The 24,048-nt window shown below is 48.4% G+C and overlaps 1 protein-coding gene across 1 annotated transcript in view; it reads left to right on the top strand.

Annotated features, from left to right (window-relative positions):
- The window catches only part of Alpk2 (alpha-kinase 2), a 115,987-nt gene extending 94,831 nt beyond the window's left edge, over positions 1 to 21,156 (top strand). Inside the window, exons 10-12 of the mRNA XM_039097413.2 lie at positions 770 to 987; positions 5,344 to 5,392; positions 20,400 to 21,156. Of these exons, the coding sequence (XP_038953341.2) occupies positions 770 to 987; positions 5,344 to 5,392; positions 20,400 to 20,613 (481 nt within the window). The 3' untranslated portion in view covers positions 20,614 to 21,156. The remainder of the gene's footprint in view (positions 1 to 769; positions 988 to 5,343; positions 5,393 to 20,399) is intronic.
- The last annotated feature ends 2,892 nt before the right edge of the window (positions 21,157 to 24,048 follow it).

Below are 24,048 nucleotides of genomic sequence, written 5' to 3'. Positions count from 1 at the left end.
ATAGAGCCTGGCGTCTTGACTCCAGCCTATAATCTCAGCCTGTAATCTGGAGTCTGGGACAAGAAGAGCTGGAATTCTAGGGTACTCTGAGCTACCTAGTGATTTTGAGGTCAGCCTGGCCACATAGTGAGACATTTTTGAAAACATTTATCTTTAAATTGGGCTGAAGAGATTAGCTTGGCATTTAAGAGCATTGACTACTCTTCCAGAGGACCTGGGTACCAATCTCAGCTCCCACATGGTGGCTCACAGCCTATAACTCCAGTTCTAGGGGATCTGACGCCCCCTTCTGGCCTCTGTGAGCACCAGGCACATGTGTGGTGCACATGCATGCAGGCCAAACACTCATACACATAAAATAAATTACAAAAGCTAAGGCTGGACATGATCGTTCACACGTTTAATCCCAGGACTTGGGAGGCAGAAACAGGCTAGTGTGTGAGTTCCACCCAGCCCAGCATATTCTATAAAACAGGTTCCAGACAAGCCAGGGCTCATAGTAGGACAGTGTCTCAAAGGAAACAACAAAAGAAAGCAAAGTGATATTAAGAGTAATGAGGAGGGCGAGTTTCACACCAATTCTAGAAACAAAAGCAGTAATGAGTCTTCCGGGTCATTACATAATAACAGAGGACACTGCAAAACATAAAATAAAACAGAGTGGACTCTGGATTGACCGTGTGCCCTGCTGCTCCAGGTGACGGGAATGCCCAGACACCGTGTTCCTACCTGAAATCCTGGTGCCTGATCGGGTCCTCTTCCCTGACAGGATCATTCCTATTTTCCTTATCCGTCGGCCCGAGAACAACATCCCTTACGCCACAGTGGAAGAGGAGCTGATTGGAGAATTCGTGAAATATTCCATCCGAGACGGGAAGGAAATCAACTTCCTCAGACGAGATTCGGAGGCTGGTCAGAAGTGTTGCACCTTCCAGCACTGGGTATACCAGAAAACAAGTGGCTGTCTCCTGGTCACGGACATGCAGGGTGAGCAGGACAGACCGACAGCTCTGCAGGGGCTGTGGAGCTGGGGTGTTCCTAAGGTTTCCTTCCTGAGGAAGGAAATGAGAGGAAGTGAAGAGGAGGAGAGGTCTATTGGGTACCAACAAGCATCTCCTCCCCAAGACGTTACTCACGTCCCATTGCGGACGATGCTTGGAAAGACTGACGTTAGGAAATGACAGTGTCAGGGGTGGAGTCCTGGAGGCCACCACTAGAGTTTAGCACCTTTGTATGAGGCAGTGCCTCGTAGTCATTGAGTGGCATACTTCAGATTTTTTTGTTTTTGTTATTTGGAAGTAAAATGGAACAGGGAGACTTGCACACGGAAGCTGAGGTAACCCACCGTTGCCTTTTCTGTCTGGTTCCACCTGCAGGTATCAAACTGCCTAAAGATCTTATGTTTTGGGGGTGTAGCAAGAGGCAAATACAGGGGAGTCGAGCCTCATTTGCCTGGTACCACTGGGAGCTGTGGGTAATCACTTCCATTCCCTCAATCCATGGGCCGGTCGTTCTGGGAAGCATGTTCAGTATAGGTTCCCAGCAGAGTACAATTGTCTGTGGTAGAACTGGGTATTCATCCCTGCGCTACTGTCTGTGCTTTCCCAATCCTTTTTCCTTCTGTGTTTTTTCTTATCTCTCAAATGAGCTTTATGTACTCAAGATATATATTAGAATTTATTAAATTATATATGCATATAGATGTATATATTAGAATTAATTAATTCGGCTTGTGTTAAGATAGAATGGTTGTCCCACACGTAAGAGCTGGGAACCTGGTGTTCTTCAGTGCTTGAGACTGGGTGCTCAGCAGAGAGACACAGAGACAGGCAGAGAGACAGAGACACACAGAGAAACAAAGACACAGAGACAGGCAGAGTCTGCAGAAACAGTGCCCGTGTAGGCTTTATGGGACTTTGTTTAATAACCACGTTTCACGGACCTGCTGTACATCATCAGAACGAGAAGGTGAACACTGATCCAGCAGAGTGGCTAGACTCCAGGAGGGACTAGATTTCTCCAGCTTTTGCGTGTATTCTCTTCTCCATGATTTTTATATAGTCTGTGTAGAATACATGATGTTCCCCATGTTACCGATGAGAGAGTTGAGGGCGGGAGCAGCGGATTAATGAATGCCAGTCACCTAATAATTATAGATGGGTCCAAGACTCCAAACTACAGGTTCAGACTCTGGATATCACACTTTCTGCACAAGATGACTGACTAAAAGCTTGTAGTGGGTTTACTTCCCAGTGTTTTCAAGCATTCCCTGATATTAAAAGGTTCTGATGGGTGAAAATCTTCTACAGGGCTCTGAGGGACTCCTGTGAGTCAGCTCGGTCAGAAAACCCGTCTGTCTTACAGACGAGCTGATCAGCAGAGGCAACAATGCACAATGAAACACACACACGCATGTGGACAGACACACACACACAGACACACACACAGACACACACAGACACACACATCTACACACGCGCACACACACAGACAGACACACACACAGACACACACAGACACACACACATCTACACATGCACACACACAGACAGACACACACACATACACACACAGACACACACGCACACACACACAGACAGACAGACACACACAGGCACACATCAGATTGAGGGTATTACTCGCCAGTGAGTGTTGAAAACCTTTGTTGACTTGCTGTCAGTTAAACCAATGAGCTAAGTCTCTGGGAGATGCTCCATCTCTCTGCCCCCCATTTCCACAGAGGTGCTCTGAGTACACACACGCACACACACACACACACACACACACATAGACACACATACACACACAGAGACACACACAGACAGATACACACATACACACACAGACATGCACACATATACACACAGATACACACACAGAGAGACACACACAGAGACACACATACACACAGACACGCACACACACACAAAGAGAGAGACACACACACACAGACACACACACACAGACACACACATAGAGACATGCACACAGACACACACACACACACACACACACACACACACTTTGGTCCTTCCTCATGCTTCTCTGCCTCCTATTTCCACAGAGGTGCTCTGAGTGTACACACACACACACACACACACACACACACAGACACACACATAGAGACATGCACACAGACACACACACACACACACACACACACACTTTGGTCCTTCCTCATGCTTCTCTGCCTCCTATTTCCACAGAGGTGCTCTGAGTGTACAGACACACACACACACACACACAGACATACACACAGACACACACATAGAGACATGCACACAGACACAGACACAGACACACACACACACACACACACACACACACTTTGGTCCTTCCTCATGCTTCTCTGCCTCCTATTTCCACAGAGGTGCTCTGAGTACACACACACACAGACACACAGACACACACACACACAGATACACAGACACACACAGACACACAGACACACAGACACACACAGACACACACAGACACACAGACACACACAGGCACACACAGACACAGGCACACACACAGGCACACAGACACACACACACAGACAGACACACACACAGGCACACACACATACACACACCCACACACACACTTCTGCCCTTCCTCGTGCTCGCACGCTGCAAACATCCCCATGCTTGCCCCTGACCTTGCCATTATACTTTTCTAAACCAAAACGGTAGCTGTCAACTGTGAGAACAAGGGATGGCGCTGGCCAAGTTCAAGTGCCTGTTGCCACACAACTTTTCAAAACTGGAACTTAGAGCTATGGTGTTCAGACAGGACTTTCCATGAAAAAAGGTATCCATAGGGACCTTTGCAATTTGACATCTTTTTAAAAATCACTGTACTTCCTACAACAAAGTGAGTCTGCAGCAGGCCTTTGCGTGTTGTTAGCTTCGGACGAATGAGATGACTCGGCTTTTAAAACGCTCACTGGGATCTTCAAAGTACCACACTTAGCTCACGGGTGCACGTATCAAAGCTGGGGTCACTGCTTCTGGGTGACTCTCCGGTCCCAGTAGCGACAATGTGGCATTTTTGCCATGCTCTGGGTGAACACTGCTGTTCCTAAGTCTTCTGCCTTCAGCTTACCTTCCCTGGGCCTCTGGGATGGGGAGCCATGGGAGCAGGTTGCCATTCAGCCCTATCCCAGAGTTGGCTTTAGAGAGGCCTGGAGCCTACTTCCATACCATCATCTACTGTCACCTGCCTAGCTGCTCTATGGCTAAGTTACCTGCTTGTTGGCAGTGATGACACGCCTTACAGTCCAGCTCATATAGATCCCAGTCAGAGGTCTGTCACAGGTATGTCGCCACTGGATTGCACAGGTGGGGTGCGCTGCGGTAGGGCGAGCGCCCAGAGCCACCATCGTAGAAAGTCAGAAGCAGAAAGAATACATGGATAGAGCAGGAAGATGCTACAGAGACCCAGGGACCTCTGGGCATGAGAACTGGCGTTCTTCCCAAGTGCTAGCACGCGAGTGCTGAAGGTTAATGGCTGAGGCAGGGGCAGAGGGAGCGTGGGCGGCCCTTTACTGAGGTAGGATGCCCATCTTCCTCATGGTGGAAGATAGTAGGCGTCTGTTTTCCTTACACCTCTGGATCCCTGACTACTTCCCGGCTCCCCTTCCTGAGAGGACGGTAGCAAAAAGGGTCCTGTGTGCCTGGGTTTTTAGCAGGGACACCTGCGGCTTTTGGCTGAGCCACAGTGGAAAGTTCAGTCGCCGTTTTATTGTTTTCGTTTCTTTACTTCCCAACCCCACTGTGGTCCCATGATATTAAAAGTCTTAAGTGGCCAGGCCACGGATTCTAAATGTTACAGTTCCCAGGCCAATGGCTCAAAGTCTGCCCACACACTTGTGAATGTTCCCTAGAACCTGGACATTCTTTGTGGAAATGAGAAAGTGTGTAGGTGGAGTTTGGCTTCGAACACGTTGCCTTGGACTTTCTCACTGTTGCTGTTGACCAAGGCAGTCCTTGACCATCCTTCCTTCTATTTGAGGGATTCCACTTTCAGTGAGGAGCAGGGGACCATACCTAGGTCCAAGAGACTGCATTTCTTGGGAGAAAGCTCACTGGGAAAGAGCCAAGTCTCAAATTCAGGCAAGGATAAACCCAAGGGAGGCCTGACTTGGGTACTTCTGCCTGAGTCACAGGTCTGCCTTCCCCCATCATTAACCCCTTCAGCAGGTGTGACTGAGTCTCCTGAGGCTCTGGGGGAGGAACGTCCACAGGGACCCAGAAAGACAATAAGCTTCCCCTCCCCCGTCTGGGAGAATATCTGACCAATCCCTTCTGTGCCTCCCCTAGCAACTCAAACTTTCCTCTTTGCTCTCTCCTTCTGCAGGTGTGGGAATGAAGTTAACTGACGTTGGCATAGCAACACTGGCTAAAGGGTGAGTAGGAAAGAATGAAATCAGTGTCATTTCACATCGGGCTTCCAGCAAAGGCTGCGGGCTGATGCGGACAGAGTGGATTTCTTGTCTTTACCGTGAATGACAAATGATCTAGGGGCCGAATCCAATTCATTTCCTTCACTTACATAAGATACGTATGGACTTTGTTCTCGGAGGGAAACGCATTTGCTTCCTAACTCTGAGGCAAACAAGCATGCTGGCAAACACATCTCCAGACCAACGACTCACAGGAGTGTCGTGGGGAGAAACTATTCTGGCACCATTGAGACGTCTTTCAGCTCAAAACCCCGTTTCTACACTCAGTGTCTTCTTTATTGAGAGATTCTGTTGTTTTGTCTTTTGCAGTGGGGTACAATAATTATATACATATCTCTCTCTATCTATCTATATCTACAAGAGATTATTACAGCAGGCATTTGCACATCTATTCCAAGCTGCTGATAGTAGTGCACACCTTTAATCCCAGCACTTGGGAGTCAAAGGCATCAGAACTCTGTGAGTTCAAGGCCAGCCTGGTCTACATAGTGAGTTCCAAGACAGCCAGAGCTACACAGAGGAACCCTGTCTCAAAAAAACAAAACCCAAATACTTATGACTAGTTACTTCTCATTGCTGTTGTTGATTTTCTTTCTCTGGTTGAGTGCAAGGATGTTGGTTTGCTCAATGCTTAGGTGACCGTTTACCAAGCTGTTAACAAACTGTCCTGTTTTGCTGCTTTGCTTGGGCCCCTTTGAAGAAAAGGTGGCTATTCATGATTTGTTCAAACATATTCTCTTTTCCTGTGAGTGAATGAATGTGTGTGTGTGTGTGCGTGTGCACGCACGCGTGTGTGTCTGTGTGTGTGTGTATATGCGTGTATGTGTGTGTCTGTCTGTGTATGTGTATGCGTCTGTGTGTGTCTGTGTGTGTATGTATGTGTGTGTCTGTGTGTGCGCAAATGTGTGTGTGTGTCTGTCTCTGTGTGTGTGTGCACGAGTGTGTATGTGTGCAAGTGTGTTTATGCTGCACACATCCAGCCACAATCCCCATACGGAGGTGGGATAACTATCCTGGATGTGGGAGCCACCTTTCCATGCAGATTAAAAGGTAGAATGCAGACTGAGCGCTGGCATTCATCTCTCTGCTTCCTGCCTGTGGATGTGATGTGACCAATGGCTTTGGCTTTCTGCCGCCTTCCCCAGCGACCCTCCAGGATGGGCTGAACCTGCCAACCGTGAGCCAAAATAACGCTTTCCTCCTATAAGTTGCTTTTGTCGAGAATTTTGCTGTAGTAATGAGAAAAGTAATGGAAGCCGTAGGTTTGATTCATGAACCTGTGGTAGCCCAGTGTTCTCTGTTTCATGTTAGAACCGAGATGCCGTTGGACATCCTCCCCTGCTGTCTTCCTTTTGAAAACCTGTTCTGCGATGATAAAATCTTAGATTGGAATTGTCTCTCGTACTCATCTCATGGCACTGACAGGAAAGAGCCCTGAACCCTGTAGGCTTCAGGCATTTGGGCATGCCACTAATCTTGCAAATAGAATGTGTCAGAGTTATGATGCTACTGGGTGAGAATAGGGAAGAGGCAGGAGCTTTTGGGAGACTCGGTCCAAATCTGGGCCAGGCCGCTTACCTCCATTTCCCTTGGTGGTAGCTTCGCTCATAGTGCCATAGGCATTTGTCTGATGAGTGGGATGGCTGGGTGGGCTTAGCTTCCTCCTGTTGGTGCTGTTTTATGCCTGAGGTCCTGAAAAGCCAATCGCTTTAGCAGCTGTCCAGCATGAATATTTCCATTAACCTGTGGTACCCTACTCATGAAGACCTCTGGTTGTCAGAGCAGTGTTCCAAAAGGGATCTTCTGTTCCAACTCCCTGTCTTCTGTAGAACAAGACAAATTATATTTCGGATTATATTTCAGTAGAACCTGGTTCTCCCATAGCCCCAGCCAGAGTTACTGTGGGTTTCTGAACATCCCCTCCCCTCACACGCCCTAATCGACTTCTAGACCCTGCTACTGGGTGTGAACTCATGGAGCCCCCTTCTCCTCACCTCAGCCTAATGCTAGAAGACACAAAACTCCACAGCATAACTTAAAACAATGGTCCTCAGCCTCGCTAGTGCTGCGAATGCTTCCTAATTAAGGGAAGCGGTAGGAGCTTCCTACAGCTCCTCATGTTGTGGTGACCCCCAACCATAGAATTATCTTGTTGCTACTTCATAACTGTAGTTTTGCTATGGCTATGAGTCATGATGTAACTGTCTGATGCAGGATATCTGGTATGCGGCCCCATGAAAGGCTCGTTCAACCCCCAAAGGGGTCGCAGCCCACAGGTTGAAAACTGCTGACTTAGAAAAACCTTCAACTGTACCAAAGCTGCCCTAGAAGCCCTTAAACCAAGATGGGCGCAGGAGCATGGTGATTTACCACATCTTTAGAAGCATGTCAACTGCTTCCAGGAACCAGAGAGCGCCAAACGGCGCCACCCCTCCTAGTTTAAAAAGAAATCCAAGCCCTCGGTTTTGTTCTCAGCTTTAATGTTACTTTTCGAGCCTGGGACGTCTGCCCAAGACCCATTAGCAGAGAGGTCGGACGGAGCCAAGGGTAAAGCGTTGCCTGTAAAGTGTTGCTTATGCTGCTTTCCCACCCAAGTAGACATGGGAAGGGAATTCTGCAGTGTTTGAGAGCATTGAAAAGACAGTAGATCATTGTGCCCAGGTCTTAAAGTTTTCTTTAGAAGTTTAAAAAGAAGTCACGCTTAAAAAAAAAAAAAAAAAGAACTGTATTAGAAGCTTGATTGGAAAAATCGATAAAAGTAGATCCTCTCAGAGGATGAAGGGAGTTTGCCCTTCCTTACAATCCATATTCTTAGAGTGAACTCTGACAACCACGCCCACTGCCTAGACTCCCAGGCTGCCCCTCCCTCTGGAGCATGGACAGAGCCTGCCATGATCCAGGGGAGGGGCGTGAAGGGGAGGGTCAGTAGCATTCTCTGCATAAAGGAGGGGTGCACAGGGGTGGAGGGTGGGGGAGGTAGGCTAAGCACCCTTGATGTGCAAACTCAAATGGTAGAAAGCAAGATTTGACTGAAGAAACGTTCTCCTTGAAGCCAGAGCGGCAGATGGAGTATGAATAATGACAGTGAACAAGAAAGGGTTCAAGTTCAAAGGTGATATGCAGATAGGAGGGGTGTGTTCACACTGGGCACCATGGCAGATAGGAGGGGCGTGTTCACACTGGGCACCATGGCAGATAGGAGGGGTGTGTTCACACTGGGTGCCATGGCAGATAGGAGGGGTGTGTTCACACTGGGCACCATGGCAGATAGGGGGGCGTGTTCACACTGGGCACCATGGCAGATAGGAGGGGTGTGTTCACACTGGGCACCATGGCAGATAGGAGGGGCGTGTTCACACTGGGCACCATGGCAGATAGGAGGGGCGTGTTCACACTGGGTGCCATGGCAGATAGGAGGGGTGTGTTCACACTGGGCACCATGGCAGATAGGAGGGGTGTGTTCACACTGGGCACCACAGCAGATAGGAGGGGTGTGTTCACACTGGGCACCATGGCAGATAGGAGGGGCGTGTTCACACTGGGCGCCATGGCAGATAGGAGGGGCGTGTTCACACTGGGTGCCATGGCAGATAGGAGGGGCGTGTTCACACTGGGTGCCATGACAGATAGGAGGGGTGTGTTCACACTGGGTGCCATGGCAGATAGGAGGGCGTGTTCACACTGGGTGCCATGGCAGATAGGAGGGGTGTGTTCACACTGGGCACCATGGCAGATAGGGGGGCGTGTTCACACTGGGCACCATGGCAGATAGGAGGGGCGTGTTCACACTGGGCACCATGGCAGATAGGAGGGGCGTGTTCACACTGGGCACCATAGCAGATAGGAGGGGTGTGTTCACACTGGGCACCACAGCAGATAGGAGGGGTGTGTTCACACTGGGCACCACAGCAGATAGGAGGGGCGTGTTCACACTGGGTGCCATGACAGATAGGAGGGGTGTGTTCACACTGGGTGCCATGGCAGATAGGAGGGGCGTGTTCACACTGAGTGCCATGGCAGATAGGAGGGGTGTGTTCACACTGGGCACCATGGCAGATAGGAGGGGTGTGTTCACACTGGGCGCCATGGCAGATAGGAAGGGTGTGTTCACCCTGGGTGCCATGGCAGATAGGAGGGGCGTGTTCACACTGGGCACCATGGCAGATAGGAGGGGCGTGTTCACACTGGGTGCCATGGCAGATAGGAGGGGTGTGTTCACACTGGGCGCCATGGCAGATAGGAGGGGCGTGTTCACACTGGGCGCCATGGCAGATAGGAAGGGTGTGTTCACCCTGGGTGCCATGGCAGATAGGAGGGGCGTGTTCACACTGGGCACCATGGCAGATAGGAGGGGCGTGTTCACACTGGGTGCCATGGCAGATAGGAGGGGCGTGTTCACCCTGGGTGCCATGGCAGATAGGAGGGGCGTGTTCACCCTGGGTGCCATGGCAGATAGGAGGGGCGTCTTCACACTGGGCGCCCTGGCAGATAAGTGCAACCTGTCTTGTTTCCCAATTAAGTTAGCAATAATTCAAATGAAGACTGACATGCTATTTGGTGAATAATCTATTCATAATCTCATAAAATAAGGAGCCGTTATAATCTGTTCATTTTAACTTTATTTGGCATGCTCCTTCAGACAGTCCTGCGTCGCACTCCTCCTGGGCCATCTGTGTGATCATGTCTAGAGTGTCATCTGCCCTCCAGGTAGACTGCAGATCCGAACTGGCTCTTGGATCACATTTCTGAGTTGAGTTCCTCAGCCACCTTGAGTTCTCCGAAAGAAACAAGGAAAGATAGTTAATCTTGTAAATGGAGATTTGAAAACTTAGCCAAGACCTGTAGGTGGAACAGATCTATATGTATAACCGTGGGTTCTATAAGCATCTCACTAGGCTATAGCAGAGGTTGTGATGTAGCCACTAGAGGGCAGCAGAGGCAATGCTTTGTGTTCTCTCTCTCTCTCTCTCTCTCTCTCTCTCTCTCTCTCTCTCTCCTTAAAAAAAAATTCCAGTCACGTGGCTGGATAGAAGCAAAACAAAGAGGCACTCTGAGCATATCTTCTAGTCAGTAACCCGTAACTGCTGTGCCAAAATAAGATGGTTATGTGGTACCCTGGCCGCCCAACATGGCGGTCCTTTCTACCTTTGGAAGGAAGAACAGGGGTTGTTAGGCATTCCTGACATGGAAACCACATGTAAAAGACTGAGACCTGTTCCCTGAACAGGGCCAAAAGTGCAGTGGGAAGGGCAGATGTAGCTGAGGATAGCGCTTTTACTGCTTGCCTGCCAGGTCTGCTCAAGTACTCCGAGAGAAAAGGCTCTGCCCTCGGAATCAAGAGCAGCACCCTAGGAAGCCCTTGTGTGCCCACTGGCAGAAGGGACAAGGGCTACCTGGAGGCTTAACCCAGTCAGTGTCACACACGAGTGCCCATGGAGAGGAACCACCAACGGGGACTTGAACATGAGAAGGAACAGAATCTCCCCATTAGCACCACACCCCAGAAAGGTCTGTGTGCAACACAGGGCACACTCCTTACAGCAATACACAGATCTGCCAGCAGGGATGGAAGCAGAGAGACTTAGAGCAAACTTTCCCAGCTTTCGGATGCACCCCACGGAAGAACCCTTGCCACTGTTCAACACCAGATGTTTGAGATGCCTCACCAACACCAGGCTTCTGAGAATTCATAGACCTAATACACCATAACACCCTAAATATCTACTCCAGATTGTTGCCATTGTCACATACCTTGGAAGGTGGCTTGCCTTCCAGTTTTATTTGACCAAGCCACATGGCCATAGAGTTAGTTGGTCCATTGGCTGATTTATCTGACCAATCCTCACCACCGAGGCTGCTTGGAGTTTTTTGAGGGAGCAGGGATCATCATACTGTTCTGGCAAGACTGACATTATAGCAGTGAGCTATGTGTAAGGTTGGATCTCCAAGGCCCAGCAGAGCCAGACAGAATGTATCTCTCCATCAGGTAGGGCTCTTCTGGCCCCTGCTGTTGAAGTAACTGGAGAAGGGAGCCATGGAGGTCCTCTTACTCCTGTCTGGAGCTCCTCCTTCACCAAAGTCCTGATCATTTGCAGGACCCCAGGCACCCCAGGGGAACTCCTGGTCAATTGTTATCTGGCCCTATGGACAATTCTAAACACAAAAACATATCTAAAAAAAAGCCTGGTGGACACACAAACACACACACACATCACACACACACACACCACACACACACACACCACACATACACACACACCACACACACACCACACACATACCACACACATACACACACACACCACACACACATCACACACCACACACACACCACACACACACCACACACACCACACACACACACCACACACACACCACACACACACCACACACACACCACACACCACACACACACCACACACACACACACACCACACACACACCACACACACCACACACACACCACACACACCACACACACCACACACATACTACACACATACACACACACACCACACACACACCACACACACACCACACACCACACACACCACACACACACACACACCACACACACCACACACACCACACACACACCACACACACCACACACATACTACACACATACACACACACACCACACACACACCACACACACACCACACACACACACACCACACACCACACACACACACACCACACACACACCACACACACACCACACACACCACACACACACCACACACACACCACACACACCACACACACACCACACACCACACACATACTACACACATACACACACACACCACACACACACCACACACACACACCACACACACACACACCACACACCACACACACACACACCACACACATACCACACACATACATACACACACCACACACACACACACCACACACACACACACACCACACACACACACACACCACATACCACACACACACACACACACACCACACACATACATACACACACACCACACACACACCACACACACACCACACACACCACACACCACACACCACACACACACACACACACACCACACACACACCACACACATACTACACACATACACACACACACCACACACCACACACATACTACACACATACACACACACACCACACACACACCACACACACACACCACACATACACACACCACACACCACACACACACACATACCACACACATACACACACCACACACACACCACACACCACACACACACACACCACACACATACCACACACATACATACACACACCACACACACACACACACCACACACACACACACACACCACACACACACACCACACACACACACACACCACATACCACACACACACACCACATACCACACACACACACACACACACACCACACACATACATACACACACACCACACACACACCACACACACACACCACACACACACACACACACACCACATACCACACACACACACCACATACCACACACACACACACACACACCACACACATACATACACACACACCACACACACACCACACACACACACCACACACACACACACACACCACACACACCACACACATACCACACACACACACACCACATACACACCACACACACACCACATACCCCCCACACACACACACGCACCACACACACACACATACCACACACACATACACACACACACACACACACCCCTCTGTCACTGGAGAAACAGGAGGAAGACAAGGATGACTCGAGGCTCCTGTGCTCCTGAGCAGATCAGGATGGAGACCAGACTGGAGCTGTGCAGAAGAGTTTCAGTGCCTTCAGGAAATCCAAACCAAGTGCAGTGTGGGGCGGCAGGCCACATGAGGGAAAGAGGGAATGCATATTGTTTTGTTTTGTTTCTTAAAGATTTATTTATTTATTATATAGGAGTACACTGTATCTGTTTTCAGACACACCAGACGAGGGCATCGGATCCCATTACAGATGGTTGTGAGCCACCATGTGGTTGCTGGGAATTGAACTCAGGACCTCTGGAAGAGCAGTCAGTGCTCTTAACCGCTGAGCCATCTCTCCAGCCCACATACAGTGTTTTCCTTCCAGCAGGAATGGCTGTCAGGAAGGAAAAGGCAGGAATGGCTTCCAAGGAGACAGCAGGCTGTTGCCTAGTCTCAGACTGAGGGAGGAGCCATAGGACTAGATGGTGAGGGCTGGAGCTACAGAGAGGACCCACGAGTCAGTGGGAAGGCTGACTTTGTTCTAGGGACACTGAGATATCAGAGTGCTTGCTTGACCGGAATGTGACTTACACTTGGGGTGCATGTGGGAGAGGAGATAGTCTGGACTGGGCGGGAAGCGACTACCTCAGTAGTCCTGGGAAGGGGTGGCGATGGCCAGAGCTTCCGTAGATTTCCACAGAAGCATTTTTCAGTTTCCACTGTCATCTAAATTGGGGACACTCTGGGTTAAATAGCCAAGAGGTTTTGCCAGTGTGAGATTTCATGGGATCTTTAAAGGATTGGATATGTAATGTATTCTGGTTGTATCGGGGAAGAGGTAGAGATTAAATAGAATTTTTATGTAATTTATAATATTCCGGTCTAAGGGGGATGGTTTAATAGTACAGCACGGACTTAGCAAGTTCAAAACCTTGTACTGAAAAAAATTTTTTCCCTCAAAGCGTCTTGTGGGATTTTGGCTCCTTAGAACAACTGTTGGGAAGTGCTGATTCACGGGACAAATGTCCCCAGCTCATCTCTCCTCAGAATGTCGGCTCCAACTCCAAATGTCCCTCTGAACCTGTACTCAAGCTCTCTCCTCTGCCGCCTTGGCCCTGTGAAACCTTCCGAGTGCCCACAAGCCCATAGAAAAGGGATCTTTGTTGGGGAATACGGCACCACTCTGGGCCGATGCGTTTGCCCTATAAAGTGGCAGCCTCCAGAAAAGCCACTCAGCTCCACAACCCTGAGGTTCTCCTGAACTGCCCGCCACGCAGCTGGTGCCACCAAAGAAAGGATGAGTATGAAGTGGTGAAGGCATGATGGGATTTCAGATCACTGCATGTTTCTGGAATGAAAGATTCCCCAGTGGTCCTCATATGCAGACAAGAGCCTGACCAACTAATGAGCAAATTCAGGCTTTATTTCACACACACACACACACACACACACACACACACACACACACCTAGGACTAGGATATACTTGTATCCTTAAATTGACATTCTTGTCCTTGTCCTTGTAACCATTTCCTACAAATGAACACTTTCTCCAAGAAGGATATCAAGCTCCAAGCACCCTAGATGGCTTCTGGTTTGCTTCTAAGGGGACTGCCACCATGTGGGGAAACCACTCCTTAGGTTTTTCTGATCTTACCCAGTGTTCTTTAAACAACCCCTTGTGTGGCTGTAGACGGCCAGAGCTGGAGGTTTCTGCCGGTCACAGCTTGAACGTGTGGTCTCTTTACCGGTCCCTCTCTCTGGGCATATTTGGAGGCAGTAGCTTACACCAGGAGGCTCTGAAGAAGCAACCGAAGAAGCTGGCTCTTTGTGTAAGTGTAAAAGTCTCCCCCGTGTCTTATTGTGTTGGGAGGAGACAGGGATTCCTTTGAAGCAAGGAATCAACCTCACACTGTTTCTGATACACAGTATCACATCTCTGTGGAGTGAGGGCAAGCCTGCAGAAACAGCTCTCCAGCTCCTTCCTAGGGAATAGCACAGTGTGGTTTTACCATGTTGTTGAGCACAGCGTTCAAGAACCAAGTTCATACTGTATCTCCATTTAAATATAAAGGCCTTTCTAAAGCCACGTGGGAATTAGAGATTCTGAAGAGAGTGGTTTGGATTACTCAAAATTTAATAGTAAATGTGGAACTTCAGCCCCTATGCAAATAGGCTGAGCCCAGGTCAGCATTTTAGCAAGTTCCCATGCAACTCACACACACCACTCCCATTGGGGGCAGGGTGTGGGGGTACTTGTTAATAGACATATTGGACGGTGCCCCCTTCTGTCCATCAGCTGTTCCACTTTTGCACATTTTGAGTAAAAGGCCAGGTGATCTGTTAACTGGAAAATTATTACAACTGGAGACTAAAGAGCAAAGATCCAACAAGTAAGGCTAAGGTTCCTAAAACTGAAAATAAAAAGTCACAAATACAAAGTTCTTTATCCCATTTTGCAAGATTCTTAGGCTTGCCATAAAAATTACCTCCGAGGTAATTGCTTAAAATAATAAAAATTGGGCTGGAGAGATGGCTCAGTGGCTAAGAGCCTTGACTGCTCTTCCAAAAGTCCTGAGTTCAATTCCCAGCAACCACATGGTGGCTCACGACCATCTGTAAAGAGATCCGATGCCCTCTTCTGGTGTATCTGAAGACAGCTAAAGTGTACTTATATATAATAAATGAATAAAATAATAAAAATTTATAGTTTCACAGTCCTGGAAGCTATAAGCCTGAAAGGTGCCAACAGGTATCTTAACTTTGTTTTTGGTTTCTTGCTGCTGTGACTCAATTTACAACAACTCCCCAGAGGCATGCTCGGAGGACCTTCTCCTAGGCAACTCCAGATATCAAGTTGACAACCAAGATTAACTATCCCAGCCTGGCCACTGCCTTCTGGAGTCGATTCCATGCCTGTCCCCCACCTTCTGGTGGTTGACCGTAATCTTTGCTGGGTTTTGATTTGTGAACTCAAATGCCTCAGGTATCAGATAGCATCCCTGTGTGCCTGTGTCTTTTCTTCCCTCCCTACATAGATATCAGTAATATTGGGATCAAGGGCCCACCCTACTCCAATAGCATCTCATCTGAAGTCATTAGATCTACAGTGGTCATTATTTAAAAGGAATATCACACTCTGGGCTTCCTGGAAGGGCAGAATCTGGGGGTTACTATGCAAGTCTGTAGTCTGACCAACAAGAACCGTAGTGGTGAGTTTCTGCAGTGGTGTCTGCGTTGCAGCAATGTCATGGAAGTCTAGATCTGTGGTCTCCTCCCAGCCCGAGGGCAGCAGATAGTATATGGCCTGCAAATCAGATCACAAGCTGAGGACTGTTTCCTATTGCCTGGATAGATGACAGCTCGATGGAATTACACTCACGACCTTTGAAGGCATCTGTGGCTAATTGGTCTAGAAACATAAGGGTGCTGCCTTATTTTTCTTCACATGCAGAAACCATTTCATGGTAATGGTTGCCAGTTTGAGTGTACAACAGGGCAAAGCCTTATCCTAGTTGAGACATAGAACAGATTTAGAGGAGAGGAAGATTCTTAATTCTGTAGCTACCAGGTTGCAAAACCTAAAAAAACACATGCGCATCTGGGAAAGCTGGTCAGTATTGCCTGGGTTCAGTATTGCCTGGGTCCAGCTTCAAAGTGTCTTCTGCTATGAGAATGCCCTCTGAAGGTTTGTATGCTTAAACTTAGTCTCTAGTGAGAGGAACTGTTAAGAACCAAGGCCTGGTGGAAGGCAGATTGTGGGGAGAGCCACAGGGAAGGATTAATGTTGGTCTCACGGAACGAGGGCCGATAAGGCAAGGCCACAGCACATACGTGGCCCCTTCTGTACTTGACTATTACCCTACCATAGTGCAGGGTAGCCGAGGGCTCTCTCACCAGGATGTGGAGGTCACGTTTGGAATCTCTAGCCACCAGACCCATGAGCCAAATTACATCTGGGTGGCATTGAGTATTTTGTTATTATAAAAGCAAACAGAAAGAGGGATTCAGAAATGCAGTATGGAAACCCATCTGGGCTAAGATCAAAGAGCTCTGCTGGTGGGGCTGCTATCTATTTACTTGTTCTTTGAACATTCACACTAAAAGCCTCCTCTGGACACAAAGCATTCCCTTGGGAGGGATGACACCTGTGGAGAGACATGGATATAGACTCCTAATTCTAAATGTGTCTCTGGTCCTCAGGAAGATACAGAGACAAGCGTGGAGGGATTCATCCTCACATGGTGGGGAAAGCTCAGTAGGTTCCAGGGACCCTGCCCTCCGCCCTGAACTTGCAGAGCTTGGGGGGGGGAGGGGCGAGGGTGAGAAACATGTCCCAGGCTGTACAAGGCTGCTTTTACCATGCCTGTGTGTGACACCCTATCCACAGCCAGATAAACTCTAGTTTCTTATTGTGTCTACATATGCATGCCCTGGGAGAAATACAAAGAAGTGAGGACAGAGATGAGCAGGACCGAGTGAGAGAAGGGAGGCGGGGCATGCCATACAGAGCAGCCGTTCTCAGCCTTCCCAATGCTGAGACCGTTCTATACCATTCCTCATGGTGTGAGCCCCCCTCCCCACGTAACATCGTCTGTTGCTATCTCATAACTGAAATCTTTCCACTGTTGTGGATCAATAATGTAAACATCTGATAAGCAGGATAGCTCACATGCAAGCCCCCAAAGGGGTCGTGACCCACAGGTTGTAAACCACTGATATAGAGGGTTTACCTGAGCAAACTATTGGAAGGTAACGTGTGGCTTTTCCTAAAGGTGACAGGTCAGGGGGCTAGGGACATGGCCAGCAGCGAGGCCAGAAGCAGGGTAAGGGGTTTCTCCTTTACCGTCACAGCAATGAAATTCTAAGCAGGAGATGGCCCGACCTATTACACCCATTGCTTCTCTTATTGGTTTGACAAAACACCTGCCTAAAACAACTTAAGGAAGAAAATAAATTATTTGGCTCAAAGTTCCAGAGCATTCAGCCCATAGCTGCTCGACCAGAACAGCACGATGGTAGGTGGTGCAGTAGAAGAGCCTCTTCCTTTCCTATTGGACAGGAAAGGGAGGAATGGATGGGAAGGGACCAGGGAGGGAAAAGAGCTCAAGGACCTACCGCCATGAACTACTTCCTTCACTTAGGTACCAACTTCCTCTCAAGTTTCCAAAATTTCCCAAAGCGTCACCACCAACTGGGGACCAGTCATTTAGAATTTGAGTCTCTTGGAAGAACATTTCTTATCTAAAGTAGAGCGCCGACCTTTTGCACGGGGCGTTCTTGTGACAGTGTGCAGACTGTGCCCGTGGGAAGGGGCCGTGTGGATGCCAGGCAGACTGCATAGGCAGGTGTGCATTCTGCTTCCAAGCCCTTAGTTGTGGAGATTCAAGTAACCTCCAAGCCGTGAACTGGGACACTCAAGCAGCAATCGAATGAGCTCATGTGTAGTGAGAGGGAGGACTAGGGGACATCTCAAGGAGATGCCAACCACGGGGGATATTCGTGGCTGCTGAATGTATTCTTCTTGGCTCAGCAATACTTCTAAGGAGTGGAAACTTGAGTAAGTACGTGGAACTTGGAGTTCTGGGGGTGGCTTAGTGAAAGATCTGCAGGCTCATTTTTCTAGCTGCAAACTTAGTATCAAAGGGTGTACCTTCCTACCCAGAGCCCAAAAGAACCTGTGACCATGTTCTTTCCTTCCCTTTTGTGTGTATACATGTTTCTATAATGTATGTGTATGTATGTTTGTATAGGTGTGTGTACATGTGCATGTGGGCAGAAGCCAGAGGTTGATGTCTGGTGTGCTCTATTCACCTCATATTTTGAGACAGGGTCTCTCATTGAACCTGGTGCTTCCTGGTTGGGTAGACTGACTGCCCAGCAAGCTCTGGGGGTCCATATAACTTCATCCCACCTCCCAGCACTTACAGATGTGTGCTGCCATGTGGAAAGTCACATAGTTGTGCGGATCTGAACTCACACCCTCATGCTTATGTGGCGGGTATCTTACTGATTAGGTCACAATCCCACTCCAGAGCACTGTCAAGTCAGCCTCCGGTCGGTGGCTTCCTTTTTCCCTTGTAGTCCTAGGCATTGAAATTAGGGTTCACGCATGCTAGGCGAGTGCTCTACCACTGAGCTACATCCCCAACCTTACAAGCGACTTTTTTGATGAATCTTACTCATCTACAGTGGACAGGGACACTTTGGGGTCCGTGCTTGTGCCATTTGAGGGGCATGCTGACCTGCCATGCTTAGCATGGGAAACCATAGTCACTCACAGTTCAAGTCCTAATTGTCCCAACCCTAAATAATACCTCCTGAGAGTCCTTCTGGGAAAGGCATCGGCTGGCTCTTCCTACAGCCAGCTGAAGTCAAAAACCCAGGCTCCTCCTGAGGACAGGTAGGAGGGAGATTGGTCCTCTGAGGAGGAGCCAGAGACCTGCCTTTGCATCCCACCTTCTGCATCACCCAGCTTTGCTCCCTTGGGCCTTCCATCTCTCAGACTGAATTCTTTCAATTACAAACAAAAGGGCCTATGCTAAGGAATTCATCCTAGTCCCAAAGTTCTGTGAATGGGATAGGGAGGTTTATTAATCGTTTCTCAGGTCACCGCAATAAAATACCCAACAAGAACAGGGGACAGAGCTTTATTTTGGCTCTCACAGTTTCTGAGTTTCCATCCTGACGGGAAGGGAAATATCAGAGCAATTCCGATCAGGGAAGCTGGAGTGCGTCAGAGGCTGTTCACACCATGGCCGACAAGGAAGCAGGAAGACAGAAGTGGGAAGGGATAACACACCCACGAAGGACCATCTCCCCAGCTTGCAGTGACCTACTTCCACCTGCTAGGCCCCACCTCCCAAAGTCTCCAGAGCATCCTAAAATGGCTCAGTCAGAGGAGGACCAAACATTCCAAACATAAGCCCATGGGAGACCTTTCAGCCTCAAGCCACAGCCGGTGGCTTCTAAGTACAGCCACACTCATTATTAATGGCTGAGAGGAAATTTGTCTAAACCGTGTCTGCCAATGACTCTTTGTTTTAATTGAATCCTACACTCCTCTTTTTTCCTTTCTCATTGTCAACCATGTGACCGTTCTTACCAAAAATGGGAATAAATGTATCTTCCATGTACTGTGTTCGTTTCTCTTTTGAGAAACCGGTAAGGCGACTCTTTAAAAAAAAATAACTTCTTTCCACACCTTCTTTCAGGTACAAAGGATTTAAGGGCAACTGTTCCATGACCTTCATTGATCAGTTTAGAGCGCTGCACCAGTGTAACAAGTACTGTAAAATGCTGGGGCTGAAATCCCTTCAAAACAACAGCCAGAAGCCCAAGAAAATCCTCGGGAAAGGCAGAGCTCCTTCAAACTCCTCGCCAGTGAAGGCGCCTGAGTCCGGGACGCCCACAGAAAAGAAAACCTAGCATCCCTCATCCCTTGGCCACCAGTGACCACCAGCCAGCAACGCACAGGCTTGCAAGTGGACATTGGCCAACACGCGGGGTCGCGAGCCTGCAGCCTGCAGAGCCTCACTCCTCTTCCGCTCACTATCACTTGCTGTCTGCTGAAACGAGGATGGCGAGGATGGCGTGGGTCTTTCTGACTAGCCCTGTGGGGAGTCTCAGCAGTTCCGTTGATGGTCTCAAAGACAGCCCACTGTTTGTGTACACAACTAGCGAGTCTACCCCACCCCCTCTCACCGTGTGTCTATTTGTGTGTTGCACGTGGTTTGTTGACAAGAGTTCCACACTGCCTTGCGACTGGCCACCGTCAAAATCCTTCCCACCACGACTCCTCACCTCGGGAATGTCTGGATGTTTCTGCAATTACAAATGTCAAGTTGTCGTATCAGTGTCACCTATGCTACTGTTGCTGAAGGTGGCTTTCCAGATGTGAGGCCATTTCCCGGCACTACCCACACAGCCTGGCACCTGCTCTGTTTCATTAAATTCATATTTAAGCAAAAAGGCTAAAGTGCTTGTGCCTTCATAGCCTCATGCTTGTTGGAATCTGTCCTTTCCCACATTCCTCCAAGGTTTTGTAATTTAGAAGTTTCCCAACAGGTTGACTGGAGCGCACAGTGTGTGCACCCATGTTTTCTCATCTTACAACTGGGGTTCCGTCATGTTCTAGATGCAGTCTGGTGAGGTAGGCTGCAACAACAGCAGGGGTCCTGCCCTCCCTTGCTCCTTATGGCTTTCCTGTAGGTCATCCTCCTTCCCTGTTGTATCCTGGGAAGAGCAGAAGCCATGTTGCTGTGCCTGAAACCCTCTCTTAGAGGGACTGGCTGGCTTTCAGTAGAACACTCCTGACTTCTTTAGCTTTGAAATCCTGTTCCTTGCTATGTAAAACCCTGTTCCTTGCTGGATCTGGTGGCAGAGGCCCATCATCCTGGCTACCAGGGAGGCTGAAGCAAGAGGGTCAGCCTGACTTGGTGAGCTGGGCTGAGGTTCTAGCTTAGCCAGAGAGTGTTTGACAAGAACAATCCAAACAATGTGAGGTAAGTCCCTTCTCCTATACATTGGATTTTTAATGGGAAAAGGAACACATTGAAGGAGAAAGTGTTTGTCACTCAAGGTCCCATCTTTTTTAAAAGCATTCTGTAGTTATAATCTTTCTTTTGAGGTGGCTCTCCTGACTCTGATGATAACACTGTCTCCTCCCCTGCCCACATATGAGGGAGACTGTGGGATGACTTGTGTCACAGAGATTTTAGAGATGAGTATTAAACAGTGACACTCTGGAAGGATCATAATAGCTAAAAGGTACAGTACATTCTGATAGGATCTATCTATCTATCTATCTATCTATCTATCTATCTATCTATCTACCTACCTATCTATCTACCATCCATCTGTCTGTCTATCTCCACATATAATTTTATCTACTACATATAATCTCTATTGTCTATATAAGCTGGTCATCTATAATTTATCTGATATCTGTAATCTACCATTCAGATATGGTAACACACACACACACACACACACACACACACACACACACACACGCACATCCTGTTTGTCTACCCATCACTCACTATCTCTCATCTTTCATCTGTGTGTGTGTAAGTGTGGGTGCAGCCAGAGCCCTCTTGACAGGTCCTTATTCCTTCTTGGATAATAACTTGTTATTATAAAAATGATACCCAAATATGTGAAATATGTGTTTAAGACAGCATAGAAAGGCTCGATATGTGAAGCTTCAGTCATACGTGAGCCTTCTGTCTGTCTGCATCAAATCTTGAGGTGAGAACTGGCTTCTTGGTGGAGCCATCCCTGCCCTCTTTCATGGATGCTTAGGTTTTTGTTTCCAAAATGCCTAGGATGCCTAGGTTATTTATTACAGCGTGATAGGGTTTTTTGTTTTTTTTGTTTTTTTTTGTTTTGTTTTTTTTTTTTTACCAGTTTGCAATTATTTGGAGGCCTAGAAACAGAAAGAACTCTACAGTGAGCTCCGTACCAGCCAAGGCTCTTAGAGATGGCCCAGTATGGCTACACGGCCACCCAGTCTTCTATCGGGTGCTATTTTCCTTGCACAAACAACAGGGCCACCATGCAGCAGGTTTTCTTCCACCAAGGCACGGCTCTTGGGTCTCACAATACCAGCCCTAATGCTGTCGTTTTAGTTCGGTTTGCAACAAGTCAGTTGCTGTTGATTCTCCCATTAACGCAACCTCAGGAGGACTATAAATACCCAAGTGCTCACTCACTCAGCCATCATTGTAGGGAGGTCTAGAGAGCCCTGGGGCGGGGGGCTGACAGTGATCACATACAGATCTGGCTTAGCTTCCTAAAAGGCTCGACCATGGAATTCTGTGATGGGCATATCACACAGATGAAAGTGTTATAAAAACAGGCCCGCATTTCCAACAGCAGGCTCCTCACTAATGAGACTGGTTGGGGATTGAAGACTTCTTGCCAGTGGGTGCCATATCCTGGAGAGGTCTGACACTGAGCTCTCAGACACAGCCAGCCTGTGTTTCCTGTTATCTGTTGTCCCTGTGCCTCCCAGACATGCTTCTGATGAGCTTCACCATAGCGAAAGGTTTCAATAGATTCTGATTTAAAAGGATGCCTGAAAAAGTACCAATTATTTTGTAATTATACAGTCCTCTCTTTTCTAAGCATGCATTGCATTTTGTGTGTGTGTGGGGGGGGGTGGGCCTGTGTTCAACTGGATGCAGAGAGGAGGAACTTGCCAGCCACCTCGTTCTGGTTTGCTTTCTCTGTGTACTTTCTGCTCCATTGGACCATGTGTGCCAAAGGGAACAGAGCAGTGTTTTCGCCTACACAGACCGACAGCTGCAGCATTGGCTTAACTAGTTTTAAAAAAAAAACCAAAAAGAGGCGCCCAAACCTCTCTCAGTCTTACACCCTTGTCATTTGGCAGATCTGCTTGATCTAAGATCAAAGCTGGCAGGCAAAATGGCAGCCAGTTCCAGCCATAGGATGAGACCCCTTCAATTCCACTCATAAATGTTAACATTAATCATACCAATTAATCAAGATTTTCCAAAAAATTCTGTTTTTCACGACACCCAAAAGATCCCAAAGGGAGAGCATCACCACAGAGACTTTTATTTATTTATTTATTTATTTATTTATTACTTTCGTTTTGTTTTGAGACAGGGTGTCATTTAGCCTGGGCTGGCCTTGAACTTGCTGCACAGTGGGCAGTGACCTTGAACCCCTGATTCTCCTACTTCTCTGTAAAAACTGGGGTTTATAGTTGTGATGCTGTGGCTTTCAGAGACCCCTTTTGGAAAAGCACGCCTCAAATCCTGTCAAAGGCCAGCCTGCTGGCTTCTATAGGTGTGTGAGCTCTGTCTCCTCTCAGCCCACCATGTCCTTTCTTTT

The sequence above is a fragment of the Rattus norvegicus genome, chromosome 18 (genome assembly GCF_036323735.1).
Source record: "Rattus norvegicus strain BN/NHsdMcwi chromosome 18, GRCr8, whole genome shotgun sequence".
NCBI classification, from domain to species: Eukaryota; Metazoa; Chordata; class Mammalia; order Rodentia; family Muridae; genus Rattus; species Rattus norvegicus.
The sequence above is the reverse complement of the archived record's forward strand: the minus strand, read 5'-3'. Positions and strand labels throughout refer to the sequence as shown.